Below are 21,356 nucleotides of genomic sequence, written 5' to 3' on the forward strand. Positions count from 1 at the left end.
GGGTTCCCACTGAGAACTCTGGGGTTTAATCCCCAAGCTGGGCTTCCCAGCAGAGAGCACCAGACCTGAGAAGGGTACCCACAGAACATCTGGCTGTGAAAAGCAGCAAGGTTGCAGCCTGCCAGGGAGAGATGGCAGGCAATACAAGCACCCTGCTTGTATTTAGTACAGGGCCAATGCACAAAATTCCATGTGCAGCGACTCACCTTGTGCTCCAGTAGAGGGAGAGCAGAGTGGACTGGAGCTGTATAAACATAAGCCATGGTTGGGGGATCCTGGGATAGAGCTTGGAAGGCAGACACTTCAGTTTTCTGTGCTGAGTCATTCCCTTACACTGTGGAGGTTATACCTTTCTCAGGCAAACTTTTGTTATCCTGTTTTTGCCTGGGCGGAAGACAGTTGACCCACCCTATTGGAAAGTCCCTTGCCCCACACTGTGGAGTTTCTGAGGCCCATTAAGATACAGAATAACAACTAGCCTCCAGGCAGAAGCAATTGCCCCACCCTGTTGGAAAACCTCTCACCCCACCTGTGGATGATTGCACGAGGATATTCAAGACTTGAATTCCATCAGTCTCCAGGCAGAGGCTGGTCTCTGGAGGCTTTGAGTCTTTGCCTGATCTAATTGGTATCAGATATTGGGTCCCCCACTGCAAACACCATCCCAGACTGCTCAGGCAGACAAAAGTCAGCAGGACCCTAAACACTTGCAGCTGAAACTTGTGGAACCAGCTCATTGGGGAAAGGAAGCACAGCTCAGAACAGGGTCAATCAAGGTGTGAGACTCAAGGCAGACCCAGGCTCTGGACTAAGGAGTCCCTGAACACTGGACAGCTGGCATGACATTGGGGTTGAACCTCTGGTGGCAAGTTGGAGGGGAGATCCCTCCCACAAATAGGACATTGATAATCAAGTCCCAATTACAACAAGAGAACACAATGTACACAAGAGGCATTCCTAGAGCATCCAGCTCAGCAGAACAAAGAAACGACCACTGGACCCCTCAAGATACTTTCTACATATGTCCATCCCACAAAGACTTGGAGGCATAGCAATTCTATGTAACAGGTAGGAGCAAATACAAAGAGACAGCTAAAATGGGGAGACAGAAACAACCCCCAAATGAGAGAAAAGAAGGACTCTCCAGAAAAAGAACTAAATGAGATGAAGACAAGCAACCTATCAGACATAAAGTTCAAAGCAATGGTTATAAAGAACTTAAAGAACTTAGCACAGGCCTAACCGGTTTGGCTCAGTGGACAGAGTGTCAGCCTGCAGACTGAAGGGTCCCAGGTTCGATTCCGGTCAAGGGCATATACCTTGGTTGTGGGCACATCCCCAGTAGGAGGTATGCAGGAGACAGCTGATCGATGTTTCTCTCTCATCAATGTTTCTAACTCTCTATCCCTCTCCCTCTCTGTAAAAAATCAATAAAGTATATTTTTAAAAAAAGAGAAAGAACTTAGCACAAATTACAACAGCATGAAAAAGGAAATAGAGGCTATGAACAAGAACCAGACAGAAATGAAGAGTGATCTGTCTGATTTGAAGAACACACTGGAAGGGATTAAAAGTAGATTGGAGGAAGCAGAGGGCTGAGTCAGCAATTTGGAAGACAAGGTAGAAATAAATACCCAATCAGAGCAGCAAATAGGAAAAAAATATTAAAAAGCGGGAAGTCAGCTTAAGGGAACTCTGGGACAACATGAAATGTAAAAACATCTGCATTACAGGAATACCAGAAGGGGAAGAGGATGAACAAGGAACAGAGAACCTGTATAAAGAAATAATGACAGAAAACTTCCCCAACCTGATCTAGCCCGAATAGGCAGAGGGAATTCAACTGGGAGACAGTTGCAGCCGGGAAAGGCAGAGGACTCCCGGAGAAAGGGGACTGTTGGAGACTGTGGCTGAAAACTCTCCCGGAATGGCTGGCTCAGCCGCAGAGTCCGCGCCATCTTGAGTGGCTGTTTTGGAAGTGTATACATCCAGAGACCCTGCAACTGCAACCACGGCATCCAGGAATCAGCTACTGACCCAGAAACACTGGATCTAAAGCAGCGCCAATACGTGGACTCAGAGGAACCCTGCTCCTCCTCACGGAAAGGTCAGATTTCGCCTTGATAAGGGTGCGGTTTGCAATTCAGGTTGGAGAGAGGAACACGCGCGGGGGTAGTGTGCGCCCCACGAGGTCCGTGGCCGTTGGGGCCAGCATGATCCACAAGTGTGGAAGGGGTCTCACAGGGCTGCCACCAGAAGGGAATGCTAAATATAAGCCCATAACTGGACTGGGTGCAAAAAGGCAGCCTCAGATTTTGCCAGCGTACCGGCTGCTTAGTGCCAAGGGAGAGAGGATGTGCAGAAGAGACTGCGCACAGAGCTGGACGGTGGAGGATTGCGAGAGCTTGCGCACCTCCTCAGGCCCCCTTTTTTTTCTCTCTCCCCCTTAAATCTTTGCATTTGATTATTAAACCCAATACATAGGATAGCCCAATTGGGGTCATCGCAGCGACTTCAGGGAAAAGTTGTTTTTGTGGAGCCTGGGAATCAGAGCTGGGAGTAACAACAAAGAAACAAGCTCTGTGGCAGAAACAGCTCTCCCAAACTACTGGCTAGAGAGGACTTATAGCCTCGGAGGTCAATCCAGAAACACTGCCACCCAGAGGCTGAACCACAAACTGACTCTTCTGTAAACACAAATAAAGGCAGTCTGGGAAACAAATACAGCCTGCTTTAAAATCAGAACTGTGGTTTACAACACGGACAGTGTATCGCAGGGAACTTCAGCACTCTCCTGAATACCTGACAGGACTAAGGCGTGTCAAACAGAAGAGTAGAGAAACTGAACGACCTTCACTACTGCACATTTTTATTTTTTTCACCTTTTACTTAAACTTTTTTTTCTTTTTTCATCACCTGATTTTACCTTTTTAATTACTACATTTTTATTTTTAACCAGTATTATTACTACTACCATTTTACCTTTTTTTTAAAGTGCCATTATATTTTCTCTTTATCTTATTTTGGGATTAGTGTTCTAATTTCTATTTTCACCTTTCCTTTAGCATCATTTTACTCTACCACAACTTTACCTTTACACCAAAACTCTCCTCCTCACTTTTCCCCCCTTGTTGTCCTGTTTCTCTTACCCTATTCCTGCTTTAGATTTCCCCTATTCCTTCTTTTTACCCCCTGTTAAAATTTCACCCTACTTATATATCTAATTTCCAATCCCCTCCTCTAAATCCATATACACCTCTCTCTTCTCTTTCTTCACTATCCAATTTTTTTTCCTCTCTGTCATTTGGTTGTTGTTTACTTGACTGTTCAGTATATTGGGGGGTTTTTATGCTTGTTTGTGAGATTGTTTTGCTTTTTCTTTCTATTTTTCTGTTTGTTTTTGTTTTTCTTTTCCGGTTATTTTTTTTTCTTCTCGTGTTTTCCCTCGCCTCACTTGATATCAATTGTGGTTTGTAGTTTGCATTCTGTTGCTGGAATTTGTTGGGATTAGTAGTGGCTGTTCTATTGGAGTTTTCTCCACATATAAATAGTTTCTTCCCCTCTTCTATTTCATTCTCTTTCTTTTCTCTCTTTTTTCTTTTTTCCTTTTCCCAGTTCCATTTTTGCACTCCTTTTTTTCTTTTTTCTCTTTTTTTTTCCTCTTCTTTCTTCCTTACTCCCTAATTCTCTTTGATCTGGTGGTCACCTTTATTTGGGGTTATTAGTATCATGAATACATTTGTGTTCAGTGCCTTGTGCTTTGTGCTTTGTTGTGTTGTATTTTGTGCCTTTAAATCAACGCAGCAGAGAGAGAACTACATAACCAAACACCTGGAAAAGAGAGATCATGGGAAGACAAAGAAACAGCCTGCATATGAAAGAAAAACAGGCATCACCAGAAAAGGAAGTAAATGAAATGGAGGCAATGGAGGCAAGCAACCTGTCAGAGAAAGAATTCAGAGAAATGGTCATAAGGTGGATGAAAAAAATGGAAGACAAATTCAACAATATGTGTAAGAACCAAGAGGAAATGAAGAACCAAGAAGAAATGAAAAATGACATCACTGCTATAAAGAACTCAATAGAAAGCATCAACGGTAGACTAGAGGAAGCAGAGGACTGCATCAGTGAGCTAGAAGACAAGGTAGGAAAAAAATACCCAAGCAGAGCAGCTTCTAGGAAAAAAAATTAAAAAGCAGGAGGAGAGCCTATGAGAACTTTGGGACAACACGAAATGAAACAACTTCCACAAAATAGGGGTGCCAGAAGGAGAGGAAACTGAGTAAGGAATAGAAAACCTGTTTGAAAAAATAATGACAGAGAACTTCCCTAATATAGGGAAGAAAAAACTCACACAAATCCAAGAAGCTCACAGAGTTCCAAACAAAATGAACCCCAAAAGACTGACGCCAAGGCACATTATAATTAAATTGGCAAACACTAACGACAAAGTAAGAATCTTAAAAGCGGCCAGAGAGACAAAAAGTTACCTACAAAGGATCCCCCATCAGGCTAGCGACTGATTTCTCAATAGAAACGCATCAGGCAAGAAGGGAATGGAATGAAACATACAAAGTCATGCAAAGAAAGGGTCTGAATCCAAGAATACTGTACCCAGCAAGGCTATCAATCAAAATTGAGGGTGAAATCAGGAGCTTCACGGACAAAAAAGGACTATGGGAATTTATTACCACCAAACCAGCAATGCAAGAAATGCTAAAGGGTCTGCTGTAAAAAGAATAAGAAATGAACAAGGAAAACATGGGTAAAGAATAAAAATGGCAACAAACAAGTATTCATCAATAATGTAAATGGATTAAATGCCCCAATCAAAAGACACAGGGTAACTGAGTGGATAAGAAAACATGACCCATATATCTGCTGTCTACAGGAAACCCACCTCAAAAAAAAAAAAAAGACACACACAAACTGATGGTGAAGGGATGGAAAAAGGTCTTTCAGGCAAATGGAAATGAAAAAAAATCTGGGGTACCAATACTTATATCTGACAAATTAGACCTCAAAGTGGAGGACATAAAAAGAGATAAGGAAGGCCACTTCATAATACTAAAGGGAGCAATCCAACAAGAAGAAATAACTCTGGTAAACATATACGCACCCAATATAGGAGCACTCAAATACATAAGAAAACTTCTGGAGGGGGTCAAGGGAGAGACTGACAGCAATACAATCATAGCAGGGGACTTTAACACCCCACTATCACCATTGGACAAATCCTCTAAACAAAAAATCAGCAAAGAAACATCAATCCTAAATGACTCACTAGGTCAGATGGAATTAATTGACATCTTCAGTACATTTCATCCTAAACCACAGAATATACATTCTTCTCAAGTGCACATGGGTCATTTTCAAAGATAGACCATATATTGGGTCACAGGCAAAGTCTCTTCAAATTCAAGAAGATAGAAACCAAATTCAAGAAGATAGAAACCATATCAAGCATCTTCTCAGATCACAATGGCATAAAACTGGAAATCAACTACAATAAAAACAATCCAAAAAAATCAAACATATGGAGACTAAATAGCATGCTATTAAACAATGAATGGGTTACCAGAGAGATAAAAGAAGAAATAAAATACATCATGGCAACAAATGACAATGAAAACACAACAATCCAAAACCTATGGGATACAGCGAAAGCAGTCTTGAGAGGGAAGTTCACAGCTCTACAAGCCTACTGCAAAAAACAAGAAACAATGATAATAAATTACTTAACCCTACAACTCAAAGAGTTAGAAAGAGCAACAAGAAAAGCCCAGTGTAAGCAGAAGGAAAGAAATAATAAAGATCACAGCGGAGATAAACGACATAGAGACCAAAAAAACAATACAAAAGATCAACAAAACCAAGAGCTGGTTCTTTGAAAGGATAAACAAGATTGATACAGCTCTAGCCAGGCTCACCAAGAAACAAAGAGGACCCAAATAAACAAAATCAGAAATGAAAGAGGAGAAATAACAACAGACCCCACAGAAATACAAAGGATTGTTAGAAAATACTATGAACAACTCTACTCCAACAAACTGGAGGAAATGGACATATTCCTAGAAAAATACAACCTTCTAAAACTCAATCAGGAAGATTCTGAAAATCTCAATAGGCCAATAACTATGGAAGAAATTGAAGCAGTCATCAAAAAGCTTCCAGCAAACAAAAGCCCGAGGCCAGACGGCTTCACAGGGGAGTTTTACCAAACATTCAAGGAAGAACTAAAACCTATCCTCCTCAGACTATTCCAAAAAATCCAAGAGGAAGGAACACTTCCAAGCTCATTCTATGAAGCCAGAAATACCCTAATACCAAAACCAGACAAAGACAATACAAAGAAAGAGAATTATAGGCCAATATCCCTCATGAACATGGATGCCAAAATCCTCAACAAAATCCCAGCAAATCAGATCCAGCAGCACATCAGAAAGATCATACACCATGACCAAGTAGGATTTATCCCAGGGATGCAAGGATGGTACAATATCTGCAAATCAATAAACGTGATACATCACATAAACAAATTGAGAGATAAAAACCACATAGTCATATCAATTGATGTAGAAAAAGCATTTGACAAAATCCAACACCCTTTCTTGATAAAAACTCTCAGCAAGGTGGGAATAGAAGAATCAGACCTCAACATAATAAAAGCCATATATGACAAACCCACAGCCAACATTATACTCAATGGGCAAAAACTAAAACCATTTCCTCTAAAAACAGGAACAAGACAGGGATGCCCCCTCTCACCACTCCTGTTCAACATAGTACTGGAAGTACTAGCCCTTGCGATCAGACAAGAAGAAGAAATAAAAGGCATCCAAATTGGAAAAGAAAAAGTAAAACTGTCCTTATTTGTTGATGACATGATACTGTACATAGAGAACCCTAAAGACTCCATCAAAAAATTATTAGACTTAATAAATGAATTTGGCAATGTAGCAGGATACAAAATTAATGCCAAGAAATCTAAGGCATTTCTTTACACCAATAGTGAACTTACAGAAAGTGAGACTAAAAAAGCAATCCCATTTACCATCGCACCAAAAAAAATTAAGATACCTAGGAATAAATTTAACTAAGGAGGTAAAAGACTTATATGCAAAAAACTGCAGGACACTGAAAAAAGAGATAGAGGAAGAAATAAACAGATGGAAGAACATTCCGTGTTCATGGATTGGTAGAATCAACATCATCAAAAGATCCATACTATCCAAAGCAACCTATAGATTCAATGCAATCCCCATTAAATTACCAACGGTATATTTCACAGATCTAGAATGAACACTCCAAAAATTCATCTGGAATAAAAAAAGACCTCAAATAGCTGCAGCAATCCTGAGAAAGAAGAACAAAGTAGGTAGGATCTCAATACCAGATATCAAGCTGTATTACAATGCCACTGTTCTTAAAACAGCTTAGTACTGGCACAAGAACAGACATATAGATCAATGGAATAGAATAGAGAACCAGAAATCAACCCAAACCACTATGCCCAATTAATATTCAACAAAGGAGGCAAGAGCATACAATGGAGTCAAGACAATCTCTTCAATAACTGGTGTTGGGAAAATTGGACAGATACATGCAAAAAGATGAAACTAGACCACCAACTCACACCATACACAAAAATAAACTCAAAATGGATTAAAGACTTAAACGTAAGACAGGAAACCATAAAAATACTAAAGGAATCCACAGGCAGCGAGATCGCAAACATATGCCGAAGGAATTTCTTCTCTGATACTACTCCTAGGGCAATGGAAACTAAAGAGAAAATAAATGGGACTACATCAAAATAAAAAGCTTCTGCACAGCAAAGGAAACCATCAACAAAACAACAAGAAGGCCCACTGCATGGGAGAACATATTTGCCAACGATATCACCGATAAGGGTTTAATCTCCAACATTTACAGGGAACTCACGTAACTTAACAATAGGAAGATACACAATCCAATAAAAAAATGGGCAATGGACCTAGATAGACACTTTTCGAAAGAGGACATACAGAAGGCCGAAAGACATATGAAAACCTGCTCAAAGTCACTAAGTATACGAGAGATGCAAATCAAAACAACAATGCGGTATCATCTCACCTGCCAGAATGGCTATCATCAACAAACAACAAGTGTTGGAGAGGATGTGGAGAAAAAGGAACCCTTCTGCACTGCTGGTGGGAATGCAGACTGGTGCAGCCACTGTGGAGAACAGTATGGAGTTTCCTCAAAAAACTAAAAATGGAACTCCCATTTGATCCAGTGATCCCACTTCTAGGAATATATCCCAAGAAACCAGACACTCTAATCAGAAAGGATATATGCACCCCTATGTTCATAGCAGCACAATTCACCATAGCTAAGATTTGGAAACAGCCTAAGTGCCCATCAGCAGATGAGTGGATTAAAAAACTGTGGTATATCTACACAATGGAATACTACGCTGCGGTAAAAAAGAAGGAACTCTTGCCATTTGCAACAGCATGGATGGACCTGGAGAGCATTATGCTAAGAAAAATAATCCAGTCGGAGAAAGATAAATACCACGTGATCTCACTCATTGTGGAATATACAGAACTACATAGACTGATGAACAGGGACAGATCCAAAGACAGAGAAAGAGCGATCAGACTATCAATCCCCAGAGGGAAAGTAGTGGAGGGTGCGGGTAAAGGGAAGAGATCAACCAAAGGACTTGTATGTGTGCATATAAGCCAAACCAATAAACATGGACAACAGGGAGATGAGAACATGAGTGGGGGGGTGGGGGAGAGGTTGGGGGTTAATGGGGGGATGAGGACACATTTGTAATACCTTAACTAATAAATTAAAAAAACAACAACAACAAAAACTTCCCCAACCTGATGAAGGAAAATGTCACACAAGTTCAGGAGGCACAGAGTCCCAATCAAGATGAACCCCAAGACACACACACCTACACACATCATAATTAAAATGGCAAATGTTGAGGACAAAGAATCTTAAAGGCAGCAAGAGAGAAAGAAAATTACATAAAAAGGAGTCCCCATTAGAATGTCAACTGACTTCTCAAGAGAAACACTTCAGGCCAGAAGGGAGTGGCATGAAGTACTCAAAGTAATGAAGAGAAAAGCCTAAATCCAAGACTACTGTATCCAGCGAGGCTATCATGTAAAATTGAAGGTGAAATAAAAAGCATTCCCTGCTTATATTTCTGGAATAATTGAACTTTTTTAACCAAGAGTATTACTTTTGTAAGCAGAAAAACAAAATTACAAAATCAGCAGAAGTAAATTACTAGTGAAAAGATCAGGTCTAGGGAAGAAAATGGACATTGGCCAGGTTATGCCAACAGCAGTTTCTCTTTCCAGAGATGGGGAAGCCACCATGGAAAGCTAGGCGGTGGCCCCCCACAAAACAGCAGAAGGAGCCCTCCTGCCTGGCCACAGCTGCCTGGCTGCTTCCTGTGTGCACTGTGTTGCGGGAGAGCAACTTGCCTCCCCTTGTATGCAGAAAGTGGACTTTAGGGTAGTGTGAGCAGGTCCTTATTTTATTTTCATTTATTTATTTTGTTAATCCTCACCAAAGGATTTTTTCCATTGATTTTTAGAGAGTAGAAGAAAGGGGGAGAGCCACAGAGAGAGACATCTATGTGAGAGAGACACATCGAATGGTTATCTCCCACATGCGCCCTGACCAGGACCAGGGATCAAACCTGCAACCCAGGTACATGCCCTTGACTGGAATTGAATCCAGGTCCTTCAGTTCTCGGGTCCATGTGCTATCCACTGAGCAAAACTGGATAGGGCAATGGGTCCTTATTTTAATGATCTACGTTAGGACTTAAATCATTAATTAAAATACTACAGATAAAATTAGACCTCTTTTTCTTACCTAGAAATAACCATGAAAATTCTATAGGAGACCAAAATACACTTGTATGAAAAAGGTTGTTATCTTAGCATCATGCAAATTGTTTTTACATGAGGTGGTAGGTGAGGACAGAAACTCATAAATTACCACTTTGAGGCCACTGTGTCCCTCTGGCCGGAGCAGAGTCCCTCCCTGCCCTGCCTGCAGACACAGGTTTGAGGCCACTGTGTCCCTCTGGCCCGAGCAGAGCCACCTGCCTTCAGAGGCACAGGTGGGGCTGGAAGACTGTGGCCACGAGGTCTCCCCTGCTCCACTGTACCCGACTCCCCTCTAAAGCCAGTGTCTGGGTTCAGCTTTTGCTGCTCGTGAGCTCAGCAGCTCCTGGCCAGAGGCAGATGGAAGCAGTTCATGATTTCTTCAGATGACATTCGAATCATTTAACATAATTACTGCCTTAGAGTAATTTGTACAGTGAGTGCCCCAAATAGATTCGGAGGCAAAGACTTGAACAGGCAGGGCTGTTTGAGTGAGCCATCGAAGGAGATAGCAGACTGACGATGCTCAGCAGGGAGCCGGCGGGCAGACACTACAGGGCCCAGAAGAAGCAGGTGATGGACAGAGGGAAGGCAGGAAGGCGCTGCAGGCTGAGCAGCTCCCAGCGCGTCCCACTGCTGGGCCAGATGAGCATGCGGTGCGGCACCTTCATTTTGGAAAAAGCACATGTGAGCCAGGACTTGGAATGAACCAGCACAAGAGACGGAAGTGCCACCCTTCCCGCTTCCTGAGGTCAGCACCACACCAGCTCGACACCAAGTCCACAGAGCTCAGGGCAAGAGGACAGGTTTGACCACGACTGCACAGAATCCGATAGGAACTATATTGAAATGAACGAGTGGAATTCGGCAGCTTGACTTGATCTAACACTGGTGCCTGCCACGCCCCTGTGGCCCACGACCACCTGGGCCAGTGACAATCTTACCTGCTACTAACCAAGCTGCTTCAGACCTCACTTTCTCACACCATTTGTTCAGTGTGGAACTGGTGTCCACGTCAGCCTCAGCGCCAAGCAGCCAGGCCCTAATTCCACCCCAGGGTGGTGGCCGTCGGTGGCTCAGCACGGCGTGGGGCCACCACTCTGCCCTCCCCCCCCCCAAGGGTTCCTTTCTGCTAAGCCCAGTTCTTGTCCCCAAGTCCTTGCGTCCTCAGAGCTGCCACTCCACACCCACCCATCCCCGCCTGCTTGCCAGACTCCCAGCTGGGAATTCTGAGCCGAGGACGGGCCATTCTGCTGCAAATGTCTTACCTGGGGCCTGACCAGCAGGCAAATGGTCCCCAAACTATCCACTGGCTGAAACACACTCCTGCCAAGTACTCATGAAACCGCAACCCAATCGACAATCAACACGGCCCCACCACCCGCTGCATCCGTCCACACCAGCCGGCCTGTCACTGGGCTCGGTCCCGACCCTGCTCCAGACGTGGCTGCTGCTTTGCTCTCAGGAAAATTCCTGGTGATGATTCCAGAGAAATGGCCATTCTGTGTTTGTGCAGACCCCAGCGCTTTGTAACCTTGGGTGGTAACAGCAATGCCGAAACAGCACTTTGGAGAGAGAGCTGCTAAGGCTGTGATGCTAAAGGTCTGGGGTGCTCAGCTGAGAGCAGCCCGCTGTGTCTCCAACGAGGGGTCAGCACGGCGGGATGTTGAAGGTAACTTGTTGCTGGGAGCAGTTAAAGTGCCCAGACCACAAAGGCTCCCTCTGGGTGCTATGCTCACCCCCTGGGGTCCCTGCATCACATAGCCGGGTGCCTGTCTCCCCAGGGTACCCAGCGTGGGCAGAGCACACGTGGCCCGCATCTCAAGTCGGGGTGGACAGGGCTGGGCCTCACCTGGCTGGGACACCGCATCCCTGGATTGAGCAACATTGTCTGACACAAGCAAAAGCAAATGCCATGTTTTGTCCAATATAAATAAAGAGACCCTGACCAGGGCATAGGCAGACGACGGGAAAGGTGTGTGTCCGGCATCAGGCTTCAGGGGCACCAGCTGGTGGAGAGGAAGCGGCTGTGCACCCCTTGTGCTTACCCTGGCAGCCCCTGGGTGCGCCAGACCCCGTGCAGGGCAGAGAGGACATTCCCGCCAGCCGTGCTGGACCCGGCCTGCATGGAAGCACAGAGAGGAAGCAGTTAGCTTGTGAAAGTCCCCAGCTGACGGGTGTCCTCAGAGGCAGGCAGCCTGCTACCCTCATCTAGGGCGGTTCCAAACTGAGGGAGGGCTCGGGGGAGTCAGGACCCCTGGGTCTCGCTACACCAGAAGGGCTCACATTAAGCCTACGGGCAGCGCTGGTGGTGCAGCTGCTCTGCTGGCATCTCAGGGCCACATGAGGGGCAGAGCAAACCAGGCAGTTCCTGTGCCACCCGAGCAGGTAGGTCTCTGAGAGCCACGTCCGGTCTCTGAGAAGAACAGTCTGCTTGGGAAACATACCTGAGTAGCTAACGGACACACTTTCTACAGAGCACCACGTCCAGTGTGAAACCTGGTAAGTACCTGAGTAGCTAACAGACACGCTACAGAGCACCACGTCCAGTGTGAAACCTGGTACGTACCTGAGTAGCTAACGGACACGCTTTCTACAGAGCGCCACGTCCAGTGTGAAACCTGGTACGTACCTGAGTAGGTAACAGACACACTTACTATAGAGCACCACGTCCAGTGTGAAACCTGGTACGTACCTGAGTACCTAACAGACACGTTTACTACAGAGCGCCACGTCCAGTGTGAAACCTGGTACGTACCTGAGTAGCTAACAGACACACTTACTACAGAGCACCACGTCCAGTGTGAAACCTGGTACGTACCTGAGTAGCTAACGGACACGCTTTCTACAGAGCGCCACGTCCAGTGTGAAACCTGGTACGTACCTGAGTAGGTAACAGACACACTTACTATAGAGCACCACGTCCAGTGTGAAACCTGGTACGTACCTGAGTAGCTAACGGACACATTTACTACAGAGCGCCACGTCCAGTGTGAAACCTGGTACGTACCTGAGTAGCTAACGGACACACTTACTATAGAGCGCCACGTCCAGTGTGAAACCTGGTACGTACCTGAGTAGCTAACGGACATGTTTACTACAGAGCGCCGCGTCCAGTGTGAAACCTGGTACGTACCTGAGTAGCTAACGGACACACTTACTATAGAGCGCCACGTCCAGTGTGAAACCTGGTACGTACCTGAGTAGCTAACGGACATGTTTACTACAGAGCGCCGCGTCCAGTGTGAAACCTGGTACGTACCTGAGTAGCTAACAGACACACTTACTACAGAATGTCACGTCCAGTGTGAAACCTAGCTGGTGCTCTTAGGTTGGTCCTGTCGGCCCACATGCTAGAATTCTGCTCTTATTCATTTTTCCACAAGGGAATGACTATTTTTTATTGTTTTGGTCCAGATATGTTATATGTATGGCATCCCCCGAAGTCTGTAGCTTTTTTAAAAACCCATTTTTCTTTTTCCTGAAAAAATTTTAACAGTTCTGACAACAGTCCTAATTTGCCCAGTGAAGGCTGAGCCTTGGCCGCGTGCCGCCGCTCACCTGCCGACGGCACGAGCAGGTGCACGCGCTGGGGCTCAGAGGAGACCTGAGTGCGCTCACAGCAGAGGCCCGCCAGCCCTGCCTGCTTACGGGACGTAGTCGGAAATGACCGGAAAGGTGGAATGCTGTGGGCACTGGCCGTGTGACAACGATGGACACTGTTTTGCCGGAGGCTCCCCAGGCAGCACAGCTGCTGGGACAGGGCAGTGTTCCACTTCGGTCACTCTGTGTCCACACGAGCCCTAGCGCCAGCAGGTAGGAGCGGCGGTTGTGCCTTCATTACCTATTTTACCACTTACCTTCGCCAACATGATTCTTGTCTTTGCCACATCCAGGGGCGTGGTGACCACAGCTGCAAATCCACCTGTGCATATAAAACCCGAGCACAGGCTGTTTACTACATGGTAGTATGTAACTTTTATTTTACAGTTCCCCATAACTCTGCCCAAATCACTCCTTTATCACTACGTCCACTTGATTGGTTCAAGAACGGGATGCACACATGAAAACATGTGCCCACACGCCACTGCTTCTGTGGTGAACCCACACTGCATGGCAAGGTGACCAGGTCTTGCTTTCCCTGCTCAGGCCCACGAGGCCCCACCACAGCCCTGCTCTTCGCAGAGCAGGAAACAGCCCCGTGTCCACATGGTTGCGTCTGCGGCAGACACCTGCTCGCAGTGAGAGCAGCCGCTCCCAGGGACCCGAGGCCAGGCCTCCTGCGGCCACTGTTCTTTATCTGACTCCAAAACGCTTCCATCGCTTCTGCTCTGAGGCCAGGTGGGCAAACACGTATATCACGGTGGGGATTTCTGGTATAAACTGGCTGGATGCTTCGAGGTAAAAACGTTTAGAGAGTAAAGCTTTCCGTACGTCCAGGCTCCTGGTGGCGGGCGATGGGGGCACAATGTTGCTAAGCCCACTCTGCATCTGGGCAGAGCCAGTGCTGCCCTAACAGCTTCTACCTCGTGGCTCCTTCCGACCTCCTCTCCATGCCACCTGGGACTGCCCCCGGGGGTTGTCTAAAATCTGCACATTTTAAATGGGGTCTAATCTTTGGACAGTTAAAAAAAAAACCACAACAGAACCCACAGTATACGGTGCCAATATTCTAATTAATGATACAAAGATATGTTTTAAACCCCAGGAGGCCCTAAGGAGGTAGAATAACTTCAAAGGGCTTGCGCAGACTCAGCACCCATGAACTCGAGTGAAGTGGGCCGTTTGTGAGAGGCTGCACAGAGCACAGGTGGAGGACGCTCCAGAAATAGCACCTCTCCCTCCAGCTCTGTGGCATGCGGGCAAGAAGGTCATTTGATCTCTGCCAGATATCTTTCTAAATAAGTTGCTGAAGAGCAATCATTACATGAACCTCCTCCATCTGGTAACTCTGAGATGACCACTTTTTAAAGACGTACCCACTTATGCTTCTATATTCCACTTTTGGTTACCCACAAATGACACACATTTAGGGCTAAGGAGGACCAATAACATGAATATGAGTCTCCTTTTTTAAGCCACTTTTGTATGAGCATGTGAAACATTTTTCTACAGATTCAAAAGTTGCCTGATACTGCAAGTCTTGGCTAAATTTCAAGTATTTTAAAATTTTGTGGACCCAGTCCTGAAATCCTATAATTTTAATTTTTTAAACCACATATTTTACACTAACAGAGTATATATACTTTAATTATAGAAAAGGGTCCAGGAAGGCTTCACATCCATTTAAAAAAAAATCCTAAGGAATGACCCTGAACCCCTACCCCTGTCTTGTTTCCCTGCATTGGCTGCAGGGCCAGAAAGAGCCAGGCTCTGTTCTCCGGGCTCCCCGCTGTCAGCCCCCTCTCCCCCCTCTGGCTGACCAGCCATGGGAAAGAGCCCTGCGGGCCGATGGGCATCTGCCTGCCCCAGGCACAGGGCACAGGAGGGAAGCGGAAGCGCAGAGAGCGTAAGTCACTGGGTTTTCCTCCTCGCAGAGCTGAGACGCGGGCTTTTCTGTCTGACTCCAGATCTCAGCTCTGGCCACTGGGACTTCCAGTGGCGCCGTTTTTCATCTGGGACATGCAGACAGCAAAGTGAGTCCACGCACGTGTCTAGAGAGGTGCCTGGCGCACATTGGTGCTCAACGTAATGAGCTCTTGTCTGGGTGGGCAGAGGTTCTTCACATCTCCAGCCGGCACACACAGTAGGGCCTCAAAATGCTTCCTGGGTGCTCTGGACAAGTGTCTGTAGTTTTCACAAACTGAAGGTTTCAACGTGTTCTCTGAAAAGGAGGTACGGGGGAGCTCCAAGCTGCCATTTGTGCCGGCTCTGTGCCTGGAACGCGGCCTGGCTAGGCGCTGCCGTGGAGGGTTTGATCGTGCGGACAGCTGGCCCAGGGACCACAGATAATGGGGAGTGGGGCCTCACAGCCATGTGTGTCTTAGCTCTTTCACTACATAAAGACTTTGATATTGGACATTAAAATTTATCCACTTAAATTTTAAAATTCTGAAGAGCATACACCATTTTTCTTGTTTGAAAATGTTCACAAACTGTCCTCAACCAAGACGACTTCAAGGTTGTGAGTTGCCTGCGGTGAAAAGTGTCTGCCTTCTAATAAAGTTGGATACTGCACGTTAAACGGGTTTTGGCCATTAGCAAAGTTCCTGTTCCTTTACTGGGGATGCCTGCCTGTTTCATCAAAGTAATATGAAGAGATGTTAAGGCGAAAGCACATATGCTTAAATAGGTCTTAATTTTACTACCACAAGGAAAGCTATTTTATGAAAGTTGCTAATCAATCAATTTGAATATCTTCAAATATCAAAGATTCCCCAAGTCACAGGCCTCGCCATGTTTTTATGAGGCGGCAGGAAGGATGTGTGAAGGTCGCGTACTAGTGTACCTGTCATACAGGAGGGGCGGGGGACCGGCACTTTAGCTAAAACGTCCTGCTCTCCCCAGGTGAGGTGCTGGTAATAATGAGGGACACGCGAGCACGTTGGCCAGGACAGCTGTCTGCTATGGCAGCTGTGGCTGCTTCATGCTCAGACCCCAGGGAGCCGTGTTCTCTGGGCCGCTCTGCACCGGGCTCTTTGCAAGGTCAGAACTGCTTCCAGGGGCAGATGCAGGGACCAGATGTCGTGCCTGTGACACTGAGCTCTCCAGACCAAGGGGCCAGGTCCCAGGGCAGGTCTGGAGCTGCCCCTCGAGCAGCAGCTGCTAGCGTGGTCCCAGCTGGCCCCTCCCTCCAAACAGGCCCAGGGCAGGACTAGGGCTTCACCATCCAATGTGTTTGTTTTGAAGATTGTGCTGGGCCTTCCATTTACCCAGATAACCCTTCACCCTATTCTAGAATTTCAAGCCATGGGAGGCCTGACGGTCTGTCCATATCTACATCTCTGTCACTCTCCTTAGAGAACGTAAATCAGTATTAGTTATAAGAAACTGATCAGAGAGCACTGAATAGCAATTACCACTCTAATAGCAAATGTCATCATTATGTACGCTGAATTATGATTTTATGTTTAGATGTTAACTTGAAGTGCGAAAGTTGCAAAGTCCTTTTTCTTCCTAGTTTAACCCCAAAGGACTTGCTGAGCATGACAAGTCATCAACACCTCCACTCTCAGGGGCCACTTCTGGATATGTGTGCCAAGCAGCAACGGCACAGAGCGCCAGGGAGGCCCAGGCAGGCCAGGCACACAGGAACGAGAAACCTGGCTTCTGATTTGAGGGCCAGCTTGCCCGCTGCTTTATGGCCACGTACGGCTGCCGAGTCCGACAGTGCGCCGGCCAGCCTGTGCGATCTCGGAGGGCGGCCCGGATGGCGGGCTGGGAGGCAGTGCTGCAGCATCTCTCACAGAAGGTCAGCTTCTCCGTCGGGAGTGTTCCCTAATGGCGGCCATCTTTCAGAAAGGTCTAAAGTAGTAACTAAGTCCTCAGGGTCAACACTGTGCCAAGGAAACTTTCAGAACAAAAGGAGTATAAACAAGAAATGGATTTTCTCTTTGCTAAACATATGTGGGTCTCCTGACCATGGATTTTTGCAGACTTTGGATAAACTCCTTCACTTATCAGAACCTCAGCTAAAAAAGTTAAGGTGATTGTATCAGAGGAGATGATTGTATACAGTAACTTTAATACTATTCTTTCAACGCAATTGATATTATTGTGATAGTTTTCATTTTCTGGATGCTGGTTGCTCTTATTGAAATGGTAACAGTTGCCGAGGTCTGTTCAGTTTCATCAATTACAAAGTACTAACACATGCTAGAGTACTGGAATCCCTTAGGGAGGGAGGGCTGCTTCTACGTAAAAGTAAGAGAGCTAGTGCCCAGGACGGCCCCAAAGCCTCATTCCTTAGTCAGAGGCAGAACGGAGACTTGACAACTTTTTAAGTCCAACCAGTTGGCGGGCAGGGCTGTGTGGTTCTGAGCAAAGCCCTTCCAGCTCAGGTGGTGGCTTCTCTGCTGTCACTGGACACGTGGGAACCACCTTCTTCCAAAGGCCTCGCCTCCGGGATCCAAGATCAGTGGGCATTCCCCCTTAGTGCCTATTATAGAACATTATTCCGAAAAAGGAATGGTAACGAATGCCAACTTCCTTAATAGAAACAATGCATTGTAAGCAAATATCTGAACCAGTTACTTAAGGAATGGGGCCAGAGAATATATTTCCTATTTCGACATACGGAAGGGTTTATGGTATTGCTAACTAGAAAGTGGCCTTTCCTTATCCAGGCAACCACATTCCCATAGTGCTCCCTGTGTCCCCAGGCCCAGAGGGAGTCAACAAAAATGCACGCTGCCACCCAGGGAGGGGAATGACACCTGCCCGCCCTCCAGAAAGCCAGTCCAGACCACTGACCCACTGAGCATAGCTGATGACTGTGTCACGTGGAAACAAATCCCCTTCATCTCAGTGTGAGCTGGCTTCAGGTCTACAAGCAGCATTCTTATTTTTGATTATCAATTCTACAAGTCAAGTGGGCCCAATCATTAATAAAGAATCCTATAGAATGTTTGTTCCCTGTTTTCCTAATCACTACAACAAAAAACCCAATCCAACAACCATTAAACAAATTGAAAAAATAATTCTTTTCTAATAAAGTTGACATCTAAACTCATATCTATCAACGTACTACTGGCTTCACATCTACACTAGCAATTCACAGCTTTCTGGCAAACCTCCACTTCAATTTATATCAACTACAATTCTAATTCTCTCTTAGAATGTTAAAGCTGTCACTTACTAAATTCCATCCAGCATCTGAGTTCTCATTGGAACCTCACCGGAAAAGGCCTGTGACGTCGTGATGGATGACACAGTACTGCATGTTGTCACTTTGCTCTTCGGTTAATGTCTAGAAAATGCCCAGATGTTTCGATGTCCCTATTTTCTACACAGCAGTTTAGCCTTCAGTACACTGGGGAGCAGCCCCCCTCCTGATACCAGTTAATCTGTGGTGCTGTCAAACTTGTCATGGCCGTGAGTCACTGCCTGCTGCAGGGCTCGCTTAACCCCCAGCACTGCTCAGGGCAGGCAGCTGCACAGGCAGCCCTGCCCCAAGCCAGCCTCGTCCCACACGACTTTATAAATCCTCCTCAAGATGACCCTGGGGCCTCAGTGAAGGCTTTAATAAAGATAAAAGAAAACGAAAAATTTGTCAAAAACAAATTGGTTGTCTTTCAAGGAGACACCTTTTTAGGTTTTTCATTTTCCTAAGACACTTTCTTTTCTCAAACCACTAGTGGAACTGTCTTCATCTGAACAATCTGGAATTTCTAAAGAATGTTGTTTTTGCATAGTTAATATTTTCACATCCCCCCTCTTTGGTCTCTCCCAGTATAATATAATCCTTTGCACCTGCAAAAGCTCCACAGACTGCTGACTGCCAAGATTCCACCACATGATCCTGCCTCCAGGACCAGAGGGCCTGTGTTAAAGAGAAAGAAAAAGACAAGTTATTAAATATTTGAATTTATCGCAACCTCCTGTGGGTGAGCCATAGGGATGGGAACTTAAGTGAGAAGCTATTTTGGTGGCATTCCTCACTGATGACATAAGTGATTTTCCCAAGGACTTAACTGCATTCTAAAATAAGACAAAGGAACAGGGTGGTAGCTACATTAGAGCACTCAAAGGATACACTTTCGGGGAGTATGTATGATGTACAACACATATACTCACACATTGTGCACATGTGTATAAATAAAAACATATATATATATATATATTTTTTTTTTTTAAACTTTTTCTAAAATATTTTTATTTCAGAGAGGAAGATGGAGAGGGAGAAGGAAGATGGAGAGAGAGGTAGAAACAAATGATGAGAGTCATTGATAAGCTGCCTCCTGCCCTAACCGGTTTGGCTCAGTGGATAGAGCATCAGCCTGCAGACTGAAGGGTCCCAGGTTCGATTCCGGTCAAGGGCATGTACCTTGGTTGCGGGCACATCCCCAGTAGGAGGTGTGCAGGAGGCAGCTGATTGATGTTTCTTACTCTCTATCCCTCGCCCTTCCTCTCTGTAAAAAAATCAATAAAAAAAGGGGAAAAAAAGCTGCCTCCTGCAGGTCCCATATGCGGGAATCAAGCCCACAACCCGGACATGTCACCGGGAATTGAACCATGACCTCCTGGTTCATAGATTGACGCTTAAACCACTAAGCCATGCTGGCCAGGCCAAGACAATATAACACTGTAAATATTTTCCGTATAATTCTGAACATATAAATATCATAATTCACAAATTAATCCAGAGCAGTGTATGCCAAAATTCTTCAGTTGTTTTTTCAATCTTTATCCATGTTGCATATTTGAAGGCTGCTAATTCTGTTAATTAAGTATTAAAGTTTGTCAAAAAATTGTATTGTTGATGAAGTTGAGGATTATACAATTAAATAACCATGCCAAGTTTGAAATTAGGTGGAGTAGTGGCCGAGGCATGGTGCCTTGCTCACCAAGCATTTACAGGCACGTAGGAGACAAGACACAGGCACACCCACAGTGCTGAGGCAGGCCTGGTCTAATCTCTGACACTGATAGAACCCACGTCCAGGAAGCACGGTCAGGGAGAAGATGATGGTAGAATAGGTAGACCTTTCTTGCACCTCCTTCCAGAGCCAGACTGGAAATAAAGCTAAAATGGAGAACATTCAGCCAGAATTACCAACTGAGGAGGAGGCTTATATCCAGGAAGGACAGAAAACACCTGGAGACCGGCAGGAAGAGCGAGGTCGAAAAAGGGGCTGACCCAGCTTCCAGGGCAGCAGGCCAAGAGTGAAGCGAGATCGCTCGGCTACGGGAGGGTTTTATCCCTGAGAAGATTGAGGCCTGGAACCCAGGCTGGGCACCACAGCTGAGAACAGCAGCCCAGGAACATCCGCTGTGAAAGGCAGCAGGGCGTCTGCTGCAGGGGAAACCAGAGCAGGTTGGAGATAAAGCCTCAGGTTTTTTGTTGTGGTTGATTTTTTAACCCGGAGCACAGGATTTTCACTTGCAGCGACTCATCCGAGGGAGGGGGGCAGTGCGGACTCAAGGTGCCTGAGGAGAGGCTGGGGGGAAGCATTGGGGGAGACAGGGACTAGCAGCAGCTGGGAGTCCTGCACTGGGAAGTATGCCCCCAAAACAAAAGACACATTTTTCCTGAGAGGTGCGGGCTCCTCCCAGAAGCCATAGCTCAGGAAAAGGAAGCAACTCCACCCTAGGTGATACAGCCCACCCCACCCTCAGGAGCCCGGCCTGCCACGCCTTGCACCGCAGCCTTCGCAGAGGAGACAGCAGCAGAGGCCAAGTCTACCGGTTTGAACGGTCTCCGGGAGCATCAGTGACTGGCTTGGGGGTGGTGCCATCCACCCCACTACCCCGGGAACCTGGCTGGTGCTTCCCCCTCACGGGAGAGCTGATAGA

General features: G+C 46.0%; 1 protein-coding gene across 4 annotated transcripts in view; it reads right to left on the reverse strand.

Annotated features, from left to right (window-relative positions):
• SLC25A26 (solute carrier family 25 member 26) overlaps positions 1–21,356 on the reverse strand; it is a 156,117-nt gene that overhangs the window by 3,233 nt on the left and 131,528 nt on the right. For 2 of the 4 annotated variants that reach the window (XM_081105448.1, XM_081105449.1), the window contains 3 exons: positions 19,314–19,383; positions 13,763–13,827; positions 11,951–12,024 (listed from right to left, as the gene is read on the reverse strand). In XM_081105448.1, the coding sequence (XP_080961574.1) occupies positions 11,951–12,024; positions 13,763–13,827; positions 19,314–19,383 (209 nt within the window). Of the gene's footprint in view, positions 1–11,754; positions 12,025–13,762; positions 13,828–19,313; positions 19,384–21,356 lie in introns of all 4 variants that reach the window. The other 2 variants (XR_013996764.1, XR_013996765.1) reach the window with 2 other exon arrangements.

The sequence above is a fragment of the Myotis nattereri genome, assembly GCF_964212035.1.
Source record: "Myotis nattereri genome assembly, chromosome: 14".
NCBI lineage: Eukaryota > Metazoa > Chordata > Mammalia > Chiroptera > Vespertilionidae > Myotis > Myotis nattereri.